This window comes from Rhinoderma darwinii, chromosome 1, assembly GCF_050947455.1.
Source record: "Rhinoderma darwinii isolate aRhiDar2 chromosome 1, aRhiDar2.hap1, whole genome shotgun sequence".
Taxonomy (NCBI): Eukaryota; Metazoa; Chordata; class Amphibia; order Anura; family Rhinodermatidae; genus Rhinoderma; species Rhinoderma darwinii.
Genome location: NC_134687.1, coordinates 355,391,251 through 355,403,818, shown reverse-complemented (window position 1 = coordinate 355,403,818; position 12,568 = coordinate 355,391,251). Strand labels below are relative to the sequence as shown.

Here is a 12,568-nt window from a genome sequence, read left to right as displayed (position 1 = left end):
TACAGAGCCATCTGCTCCCGGCAGCGATCACTGCATAACTTCCGGTGCCCGGAGGAAGCCGGAACAGCTAAATGGTGCGGGGTCCGGGTGTCGGACCCTGACCGATTGTATACTGATGACCTATCACCCCCCATTGATTTCAATGGGAGGCAGAGGCGTTTTTTCCCCCAGACGGCTTATGGCAACTTGCGGGTAAAAAACAGCGGCATGTCCTTCCTTGCCACCGTTTCCACCTCTGATCTGCCATTGAATCAATAGGAGGCAGAAAAAGCCTGCGGCGCCTGAGCATTTTTTCCCCGCGGTCCTTGTATTAGCTTCAATGGCTGCGGGCGAAAAAAAACGCAGAAACATACGCGCAGGCAGTTAAAAATCTGCTATAAAATTCTTGAAGGAATTCGGAGGCAGAATTCTTCTGCCTGCAAAACACTCAGTGTAAACAGCGCCTGCAGGTCAATATTCTGTTCAGTATTTAAAACCAGGAATGGGTCAAACAAAGAAAAGCTCTAAATCTTTTCATTATACTGCTCCGTGTAGGTTCCACTCCTGGTTACGGCTTCCAATATTGTGCTTTGTAAATGAGGCCTTAAAGAGGCTCTGTCACCAGATTTTGCAACCCCTATCTCCTATTGCAGCAGATCGGCGCTGCAATGTAGATAAGAGTAAAATTTTTTTTTTAAACGAGCATTTTTGGCCAAGTTATGACCATTTTTATATTTATGCAAATGAGGCTTTCTAAAGTACAACTGGGCGTGTTTAACCCCTTCAAGACCCAGCCTGTTTTGGCCTTCAGGACCCAGCCTAATCTGACATGTGTTACTTTATGTGATAATAACGTTGGAATGCTTTTACCTATCCAAGCGATTCGGAGATTGTTTTCTCGTGACATGTTGTACTTTATGTTAGTGAAAAAATGTTGTCGATAATTTTGGTATTTATTTCTGAAAAACACCACAATTTAGAAAAAAATTGCAAAAATTAGCATTTTTCTAAATTTAAACGTATCTGCTTGTAAAACATATAGTAATACCATACAAAATAGTTACTAGTTAACATTTCCCATATGTCTACTTTATGTTTGCATCGTTTTTTGAACATCCTTTTATTTTTCTAGGACGTTACAAGGCTTAGAACTTTAGCAGCAATTTCTCATATTTTCAAGAAAATTTCAAAAGGCTATTTTTTCAGGGACCAGTTCAGTTCTGAGGTGGCTTTGAGGGCCTTATATATTAGAAAATCGCCAGAAGTCACCCCATTTTGAAAACTGCACCCCTCAAGGTATTCGAATCAGCATTCACAAAGTGTTTTAACCCTTTAGGCGTTTCACAGGAATTAAAGCAAAGTAGAGGTGAAATTTACAAATTAAATTTTTTTTCAGAAATTCATTTCTACTACATTTTTTTTTGTAACACAGAAGGTTTTACCAGAGAAATGCAACTCAATATTTTATTGCCCAGATTCTGCAGTTTTTAGAAATATCCCACATGTGGCCTTAGTGTGGTAATGGACTGAAACACAGGCCTCAGAAGCAAAAGGAGCACCCAGTGGATTTTGGGCCTCCTTTTTTTTAGAATATATTTTAGGCACCTTGTCAGGTTTTAAAAGGTCTTGTGGTGCCAAAACAGTGGAAACACCCCAAAAGTTACCCCATTTTGGAAACTACACCCCTCAAGGAATTTATCTAGGTGTATAGTTAGCATTTTGACGGCACAGGTTTTTCGCTAAATTTATCAGAATTAGTCTGTAAAAATGAAAATCTACTTTTTTCTGAAAATACATAGAAATTTTTAATATTTACAAGAGATAATATAGAAAATGCACCCCAACATATGTAAAGCAATGTCTCCCGATTACGGCAATATCCCATATGTGGTAATAAACTGCTGATGGATCCACAGCAGGGCTCAGAAGGGAAGGAGTGCCATTTGGATTTTGGAGCACGGATTTTGTTGGATTGGTTTTCGGTGCCATGTCGCGTTTGCAACGCCCTGGAGAGACCAAAACAGGGGAAACCCCCCAAAAGTGACCCCATTTTGGAAACTACACCTCTCAAGGAATTTATCTAGGTGTATAGTTAGCATTTTGACCACAGGTTTTTTGCAGAATTTAGTGGAATTAGGCAGTGAAAATGAAAATCAACTTTTTTTCTGAAAAAGCATAGAAATGTTAAATTTTTACAAGGAATAAAGGAAAAAAGAACCACAACATTTGTAAAGCATTTTCTCCTGATTACGGCAATACCCCATATGTGGTAATAAACTGCTGATTGGACCCACGGCAGCGCTCAGAAGGGAAGTAGCGCCATTTGGATTTTGGAGCACGGATTTTGCTGGATTGTTTTTCGGTGCAATGCCGCCTTTGCAACGCCCTGGAGAGACCAAAACAGTGGAAGCCCCCCAAGTTTCCCCATTTTGGAAACACCCCTCAAGGAATTTTTCTAGGGGTATAGTGAGCATTTAGACTCCACGGGTCTTTTGCAGAATTTATTAGAATTAGGCGGAGAAAATTAATATCACAATTTTTTTCCACTAAAATGTTGAATTTTCTCATTTTCACAAGGGATAAAGGAGAAATAAACAACCAATTTTTGTAAAGCTATTTCTCCCGGGTACGGAAATACCCCACATGTGGTCATACATTTTTTTCATTAGAAATAAATTAACCCTTTCAGGACTGATCCATTTTTTGCTTTCTTATTTTCGTTTTTCACTCCCCACCTTCCAAGAGCCATAACTTTTTTATTTTTTCGTCAGTAGAGTGATGTGAGAGCTTATTTCTTGCGGGAGGAATTGTAGTTTCTATTGGTACCATTTAAAGTGCCATAAAAAGTACTGGGAAACTGAAAAAAAATAGGAAAATATAGGAATATAGGAAGAAAATCTGATTCCATTTTTTGGGGTTTTCGTTTTTAAAGCTTTCGCCGTGCGGTAAAAACGAAAACTACAGCGATTTTGGTGGTTTAAATTATTTAAGTTTTTTACGGTGTTCACCGTGCGAGGTAAATAATGGTATATTGTAATAGTTCGGCCTTTTACGGACGTACCGATATCAATTCTGTTTATTTTTTGACATTACTTTTGAAGAAAAATGGGAAAAGGTTTTTTTTTTTAACTAAACTTTTTTCTTTCTCACTACTAATAACTTTAATTCTTCTACACATTTTTTTAGTCCCCTTAGGGGACTTGTACCAGCGATCATTGGATCCGCGGGTACAATATGCTGCAATACTAATGTATTGCAGTATATTGTTACTTTTACAGACTCCTGTAACAGCACGATCGCTGTTCCTGTCCGTTAGTCCCGGGTGTCAGCTGTAATACACAGCCGACACCCGCAGAGTATGGAGCGGGCTCAGCACGTGAGCCCGCTCCATACATCAACCCCCGCACCATGACGTGCTATTAAGTCATAGTGCTCAAAGGGGTTAATGCACAGCGGATGGTGTGAATATTGCAATTTTCCACTGATATGCCATTTTAGTGCATATGTCGTGCCCAGTTTGTGCCCCTGAAGACAAATACCTCAAAGCTTTAAGCAGGTTCTCCCGGGTATGGCGATGCCATATATGTGGACGCAAACAGCTGTTTGGGCACGCTGCAGGGCTCAGAAGGGAGGGACGCCATTTTGCTTTTGGAGCGCAGATTTTGCTTGGTAGTTTTTCTGTTTGGGGTTTTGCTGGTATTTCAGTTTATAATGTGGGGGCATATGTAATCTGTGCGGAGAACATCAGGGCATAATAAGAGGGTATAAAAATGCGGTAAAGAAATAATAATTCATAGATGTTTAGCCGGTGTCGCACTGATAAATGGTGTCTGCGCTTTTAGAAAACACTGCACATTTTGCATCGCCATATTCCTGGGAGCCAGAACGTCTTTATTTTTTCACCACCGGAGCTGCGTGAGGGCGTATTTGTTGCGAGACAATCTGTACTTTTCATTGGTACCATTTTGGGGTACATGCGATTTTTTTGATCACTTTTTATTAATTTTTTTGCAAGCCGGGTGGCCAAAAACAAGCAATTCTGACAATGTTTTTTAGTTTCTTTTTTGCGGCGTACACCGTGCACTATAAATGACCATTATATTTTATTCTGCGGGTCGGTACGATTACGGCGATACCATATGTATATAGGTTTTTTTTATGTTTTGCAGCGTTTGCGCAATAAAATCACTTTTTTATAAAATAATTTATTTTCTGTATCACCATATTCTGAGAGCCGTAACTTTTTTATTTTTCAGTCAAAAAAGCGGTGTAAGGGCTTGTTTTTTGCGGGACGGGTTGTAGTTTTTATCGGTATTATTTTCGGGTACATGCGACTTTTTGATCACTTTATATTCTCTATTTTGGGAGGGGTGGTGACCAAAAAATAGCGATTCTGGTGTTGTTTTTTATTGATTTTTTTTGGGGGGTTTTCATCGTGCGGGAAAAAGAACATTATAGTTTTATAGTTGGGGTCGATACGAACGCGGGGATACCAAATATGTGTACTTTTTTTAACGTGTTCATTTTTTTCCTATAATGAAAGACATATTATAGGAAAAAAATGCAGTGCTTGTTTATAGAACTTATAACTTATTTTTACACTTTTTTTAAAACATTTTTATTCTTTTTTTTACTTTTTTCACTTGTCCCACTAGGGGACACTTAGACTTGCAGCTTTGATCGCTGCTAGAGTACATTACACTACACACGTAGTGTAATGTACTCCAACTGTCATTGTGACGTGACAGTCACACTGAAAGGAAGCCTCGGAGGACCGGTGGAGGCTGCTCCTCCGAGGCTTCCGTACATGGCAACCCGGAGGTCATTGTCTGACCTCCGATTGCCGTGACAAGTATCGGTAGCCCCCACGATCACTTTGTGGGGGCTGCCGATGTGCTTCAAACCCCTTAAATACGGCGACGGCAATCCGTCGCCGCATTTATGGGGTTAATTGCCGAAATCAGCGGCGATGGTCCGCTGACCGGCAAGGCTGGAGTGTCAGCTGTCAGGGACAGCTGACCTCCCGGTTCCCGGACACTGTCCGTCAGGACAGTGTGCACCGGGAACTACTCCGCAATAGTACGTCTGGATGCGGGAACTAACCCCGCTGCAGGACGTACTATTGTGGCGCAGCGCGGGAAGAGGTTAAAGTTAAAGTACAACTGGGCGTGTATTGTGTTCGTTACATCTGGGCGTTTTTACTTCTTTTACTAGCTGGGCGTTGTGAATAGAAGTTTATGATGCTGACCAATCAGCATCATCCACTTCTCTTCGTTAACACCCAGCTTCTGGCAGTGCACAGACACACAGCGTGTTCTCGAGAGATCACGCTGTGACGTCACTCACTTCCTGCCCCAGGTCCTGCATCGTGTCGGACGAGCGAGGACATATCGGCACCAGAGGCTACAGTTGATTCTGCAGCAGCATCAGCGTTTGCAGGTAAGTAGCTACATCGACTTACCTGCAAACGCCGATGCTGCTGCAGAATCAAATGTAGACTCTGGCACGATGCAGGACCTGGGGCAGGAAGTGAGTGACGTCACAGCGTGATCTCTCGAGAACACGCTGTGTCTGTGCACCAGAAGCTGGGTGTTAACGAAGAGAAGTGGATGATGCTGATTCACAACGCCCAGCTAGTAAAAGAAGTAAAAACGCCCCGATGTAACGAACACAATACACGCCCAGTTGTACTTTTACTTTAAACACGCCCAGTTGTACTTTAGAAAGCCTCATTTGCATAAATATAAAAATGGTCATAACTTGGGCAAAAATGCTCGTTTTTAAAAAAAAAACAAAAAAAAAACTTTACTCTTATCTACATTGCAGCGCCGATCTGCTGCAATACGAGATAGGGGTTGCAAAATCTGGTGACAGAGCCTCTTTAACATGTGCCTTGGGTAACTTTTACAATGTGAGTCTTTCCCCATTTATTTTTCAATTTAGTTGACCAAAACAAAACTACTTCTAACATTTACTTAGCTGGGACCCAAAACCTACTATAAACCTAATATAATTTTAAGGCTGGATTTACCGACACCGTAAAACATTATGCTGTGGAACTGGCGTACAAGTACGTAAGGAAATCCGAATGTATTCGTTGCAGATTTTGGTGCGGACATAGCCACGGATTTCACTCAATGCATTACAATGAATGGAATCGGATGTAAAAATCTACAGCATTTCAGCAACAAATCTGTCACGCTGCACTTTTAAAAATCCACAGCATGTCAAGATTCCAAGGCAGATTTACGCTGTAAAAGAATGAGGTTTGTTAAAACCCATTAAAGAGTTTTTTCCAGAATCATAAATTATCACCTATAACATTTTCTGATTGCTAGGGGTCCCACCCTGGGACCTCCACAGATCGTAGGAAGGGGGAACTAAAACCTCATTCCTCCTCACTGCTCGATCGTAGTAAGGAGGCACTGAATGGAGCGGTGGTCAAGCATGTGTGCTGCCGCTTTATTCAAAGTCTATGGGAATGCTGGAAACAGAAGAGTACAGCGCTCATATGTGCTTTTAATATTCTCATTTACATTGGAGTGGTGGACGCATGCTTGACCGCTGCTACATTGAAGCTCCTCCTCACTGTGGGGGGTGCAGTGAGGATCTGGGGGTTCAAAACCTCATTCTCAAAATCTGTGTGCATTGGGGCCCCCAACAATCCAAAAATTATCCTGTGGATAGGTGATTGATGGAAAACTCCTTTAACTTACATTATACTGCACTTTGTTGCAAAATTTTGGTGTAGATGCCACAACCAAAATCCTGCAGGAAAAATACTCGATGTGTAAATTCACCCTAAGAGACACTTAGGCCCTGTTCACAAGGAGTATTTTAACAAGCTTTTTTGAGCGGAAACCGCTCCGCAAAACTCGTCAAAAACCGGCGGAAAATGCCTCCCATTGATTTCAATGGGAGGCGGGGGCGGTTTTCTCCCGCGAGCGATAAAACTGCCTCGCGGGAGAAAGGGACATGCCCTATCTTCGCGCGTTTACGCCTCTGATCTCCCATTGACATCAATGGGAGGCAGAGAAAGCGTATTTCTGAGTTTTTTGCCTGTAGCACTCAAGGGGCGTGAGCGAAAATCGCAGCAAACGACGTGCAGGAATGACAAAATCTGCCTCAAAATCCCAAACGGAATTTTGAGGCAGAATTTTCCTCCTGCAAAAAAACTCAGTGTAAACGAGGCCTTATACTTAGATGCCAAATTATATTTTTTAAGTCAGTGTAGTTCTGGTTGGTAAGATTTTGATTGCAATCAGTTTAATCAGCAGTCATTTTATCATTGACTGCTCTGGTTATATACTAAAGGCAATTATGGTTATGAACACTTATAATAGCTTGGGTAGGTATACTAACGTGTAACTGGGCATTCAATATAGCAAATTGGAATGCTGTGGTTGACGAAAGAAGTGCAAATGTATGAGATAAAGTCCGAGTGCATCGTCATTTGGTTATCAATCTAGAGATTGTGTCACAAATAGGGGACTAATGTGAGCAAAGGAAATAAACATGGTCAAGAACTAGAATGCAGTCTGCACAAACAATGCATAACGGCCACGCACGTCTTCATTACGATTGCATACTGGCCATGAGTTATTTTGCATGTGATATTTCAGTAACGTCTGATTAATCATGCATTAAAAATGGTGATGCTGCACCTAGCCATTTTAGCTTTAAAACTAATTTAGAAGTGTTCGTGCACGGAATGTTTTTATTAAAAATGATATAATTAAAACCACTTCTACATTTGACCTGTATTTGCAGACAACACTGGATTACAAGAAAAACATACATGGTTAAACATTCAGTAACATAATATCAATATAGAGCAGCAAAATCAGAGGGTATCCAAAATTCCCAGTTAGAAACAGCCAGAGTACCATATAATCTGTCAAAGAAATAGTAGTAGCAATCTTTACATTAAAATAACCCTTTGTATTGTTTATAAAATCTGACCGTTTAAGTTAAAAGAATTTGACGTAGTCAGTTATCTGTTTATACACAGCATTAGCCCAGAAAATGAAGACATTAAAAACAAAAATGATAAAAAAATTAAAAAAAAAGACATTGCTTTATAGTATACAAAAATAAATACTATTTGGTTTATTAAGAATAAAAATAATAATAAAAAAAGACTGATTAGAACAGATTCCAGGTGTCAGAAATAGTCAGTGCATTAAAAAAAACAAAAAACACAACCCAAATAAAATAATATGAATCATTTTTAAAAAAAGGAGTAGTTGAAAACTTTTGCCTGACATAAATCTTAATCCATGGTTTTAGTTCTTAGCCTGAGGGAGCTCAATGTGTCCTGAGGGGAAAAGGACATCTTGAAAAGATACAACGTTCAGCACATATATACATATCTTGTACTGTTCCCACAACTGCATTGAGATCACTATTAAAACAAAGCCTGGGGCACTTTGTGATGTCTAAGATTGGTGGGTGGATTATAATTGACTTGAAGACTGTCATAGCACTGTTATGATAAAACCTGCAACTTGCTTCCAGCGTGGCGAACCCATCTGTGCCCACCATCCATCTGTTTAAACATGATTGGCAAAGTAGTAGGAGACTCGCAGTGGTCGCCTCTGCCTGAAAGGAATGAACCACAGGATCTTCCAGCGAGTGCCAAAAACTTCTGAGAAGGTCTGCTGCCATGGTTTTCGAGCTCTCGATCTACAGAAGACAGCATTATTAGTGAAAGACGGCATTCCCATGGTGCATTTCAGTCAGCGTAGACAATACAGGGTTGGCTGGGGATCTATTAGACAGCTTAGATGAATTGTGTTTCCTAGCATCACAAATGCAGCTTTCCTTTCATTGTGACATGCAGCTGCGTTTTACCACCACCTAGCAGGGGCTGAAACTTTATTGTCAATCAACGAAGGGCAACTTCTAAAGTTGTAGACAATCCTGGGATGACAAGAACTCATGTCAGCTGAACAGTGGCAAGTCCTTTCATACCTCTTTGAACCTTGGAAATACCATTTTACAAAAACTATGAAAATGTCACCTCCCCATCAGGATGACAAACTAATGAAAATTAGAACAAACAATAGATATCCGTCGTTTAAAAGCCAGGAATCACTTTTCTCTTACAATCAAAATTAGACAGCACGGATTACATGTTTGCAGTGAGTTTTGAAAACCTAAAATGACACGTACAATTTTGAAGGAGTGCTAGAGAGGGCTAGATATCTATAGGTCAATATATCTATATGCATACATAAACACCTGTAAAGCTTATTGATATACGTGTGTAGAAAATAACATGCAATAACAAAGGGAGGGAGATACATATTCTAAAAATCAGCTCTTAACTTTGAAGTAGTCACTGTTACGTACATTTCATCACAACAGTTGGACATCTTTTCTATAGTAGTCATATCCTAAAGAGAGGAGAAAATCGAGTTAGAGCCCACAGTTTTGATGGATGTTCACACAGTGGAATAATATTTCTGAAAGCTTCATAGGTGTAAAAAAAAAAAAAAAAAAAAGGAAACTTTATGATTATATATATATATATATATATATATATATATTTTAAAAAAATGTGCCTACGTGCAATGCAATATGTATATATATATGTATGTATGTATGTATGTATGTATGTATGTATGTATGTATGTATGTGGCCAGTTGTGGCATGACAACACCCTGCGACAGTGTGTTCCCTGGGGCTTTACCCTATACACACAATTGGAGCTGGAATGGAATAGTAGCACCGGGGTCTCTGTTTAGACACTCCGGTTGCTCTGTCCTGACCGCTGTTCACACAGTGTTGTCCACTTCTGTGGATTATGCGGTCCATAAGTGTTTGAGCACATGATCTTTCCATATAACTCACAGACGCTCCCTTCAGATTTGCAGTAGTAAGCTCCTGTTTACACATGAGTGTTTATTTGCAAGGGCCTGTTCTCATCACCATTGCCCGTCCGTTGAGCAGTTCCGTCGGGTTAACCCCTCAAGGAAAGGCAAATGAAAGCCTAAACCTTGATATCAATGGTGAGGTACCATTGCTAAAAGTTTCAGTTTGTCACCGTTGCGACAGGGTTCCATTGTTTTGACGGAATCAATATCGCAGTCGACTGCAATATTGATTCCGTCAAAACAACGGAACCCTGTCACAACGGTGACAAGCAGAAACCTTTACCAATATTTTTATTGCATCACGGTAAACAATTGTTTTTTGCACAGGTGTATGCTGTATGTATTTATATCACTTATTAGCACTATATGTACTTTACAAAAGTGTATCAGTGTTTTGACTCTATATTAAAAGTCCTTTTATCGTTTACGAGTCATAGCGTATTTTATGCCTAGTTTTAAATATGTATCACATACTATGACAATATTGTGTTTTTGTATGAATTGTGTTAATCACTTGTAATAAGGACCTATTGCCACTTCCTTATATGAACCACCATTATGTACACATGAATTATGCTTGAGAAAGGCTCCTGTACTTGAGCCGAAACGTCGCACCAGGGCGAATAAAGAAACCCTCTGTTTCATGGACTGTTGGAATGCTGCCTACCGGTTTGTGTAATGTGTTATATATATACACAAGTGATATATATATATATAGCAAAATGAAAATCCATTCTCCACCTCCCTCCCCCGAATTCACAAAACCATGGGCTATTTGCAGATAGTTTTGATAACAAAGTTGCTTGCATATTTTATTTCAGATGTATTTGAGCAATAGAATAAAAAAAAAAAAAGAAGAGAAACTGCAAAATTGCACATAGCCTTGACATGTATGCTATTACCCACTTTACAATGTTTTGCTAAAAAAACAAAAACAACTAAAATATGGAAAGTTAGATTTTGCTTTTCGTAAATAGTGATAGGTTTTAGGGTATGCTCACACGGCCTATTTTCAGATGTAATTCGGGAGTTTTACGCCTCGAATTACGCCTGAAAAGACGGCTCCATTACGCCTGCAAACATCTGCCCATTGCTTGCAATTTGGTCTTACGATGTTCTGTTCAGACGAGGTGTCATTTTACGTGTCGCTGTCAAAAGACGGTGCGTAAAAAGACGCCCGCGTCAAAGAAGTGCATGTCACTTCTTGGGATGTTTTTGGAGCAGTTTTTCATTGACTCCATTGAAAAACAGCTCCAATAACGTCCGTAATGGACGACTTGAAAAACGCGAGTACACGCAGAAACGTCTGAAATTCAGGAGCTGTTTTCGCCTGAAAACAGCTCCATGATGACCGACGTAATTTGTTAAGACGTGTGAACATACCCTTACATTTAGAACTGGACCGTTTAGTTTTCGCATTGCCCAATTCTGCTATAGAAACTGTCTATAATCAATGCTACTGAAGAGTACAGAATTCTAAATGAAGGGCTCATTCAGACGAGCGTATATGTAGTCCGGAGCGTGTGAAGGGTCCGTGAAAAAAACAGTACATGTGTTACTGCGTGTCACACATCCCTTCATAGACTTTAGTCTATGGGGGATCCGTGACAACACACGCCACACCTTGGACGTGAAAAACTGCAGTTTTTCACATCTGAGTTTAGCTACACTCGTCTAAATGTAGCCTAGGAAATATATGGGACAGAAACAGGTTGTAAACCTACTACTGTGAACAAATACACTTAGTTAAGCATTTACAGCCAAATCAGATTGATCAGTTTTTGCTACAAAGATACCACTGGCATAAACCGGATTGGTCATGATCAGCAAAGCATAAAACGATGACAATATTTGAAGAAGAAAATGAAGTCAGTACACAACTTAAAGGGGTTTTCCACCTTCTGACAACTGATGACCTATCCACCGAATAGGTCATCAGTATATCAACTGTGCGGGTCCGACACCTGGACCCAGCACCGATGAGCCGCTCCGGTGGCCTGCGGGCACTGGCTGTTATGGCACATAATGCTATGTACAGAGCCGGAAGCAATTGGCTCCGTACATAGCATAGCGGCCGTGCTGCAGAACTGCAGGTCTGCTCCTATTCACTTGAATAGGACATAAACCGATTGGTATATGCAGGAGGAAGGTCTAATTAGTGTATATATGTTAATATGTGCTACACTAGTTCCTATATATAAAGGCTAGACCTCAATAAAGCCAAGTAAACCTTGGTGTATTGCCCTAAATTACGAATATAGAACCTATAAAGTGTAGGGTGCAATTAACACAAATATTTGAAAAAGAGTGTATAAATTTTATTGAGTATCACAACATTAAAAGATAGGTCATACAGAGCATAGGCAAAGAGACGTCTAACAATGCAGAAGACATACAAGGAACAGTAACGGACAATGTCAAGGGTAGTGTAACAAAATACTTCTAGGTTAAATTAGCATAATACAGTCAATGTTACAAAAAACCTCTATGGAAGAGAGACTGTAAGAAAATAACTGCAAACAACGCAAGTGTGGCCACAAGTACAGAGCTTAATGTTAAAATCCAATGTGTGGTCCACACAGTACCTAAGGTATATGGTACGGAAAGTTTAAATGAAATAAAACCTAGAAGATAGGAAGTATGACATACCCATTGTATTCCTCTGCAAGGAGAGAACGTCAGTCCCGACGCGCGTTTCGGCGAACATAGC

At 40.1% G+C, this 12,568-nt stretch overlaps 1 protein-coding gene across 1 annotated transcript in view; it reads right to left on the bottom strand.

Annotated features, from left to right (window-relative positions):
* Positions 1-7,720: 7,720 nt before the first annotated feature.
* ZDHHC21 (zDHHC palmitoyltransferase 21) overlaps positions 7,721-12,568 on the bottom strand; it is a 75,196-nt gene continuing 70,348 nt past the window's right edge. The window contains exons 7-8 of the mRNA XM_075851919.1: positions 9,334-9,377; positions 7,721-8,664 (exon numbers count right to left, since the gene is read on the bottom strand). Of these exons, the coding sequence (XP_075708034.1) occupies positions 8,532-8,664; positions 9,334-9,377 (177 nt within the window). The 3' untranslated portion in view covers positions 7,721-8,531. The remainder of the gene's footprint in view (positions 8,665-9,333; positions 9,378-12,568) is intronic.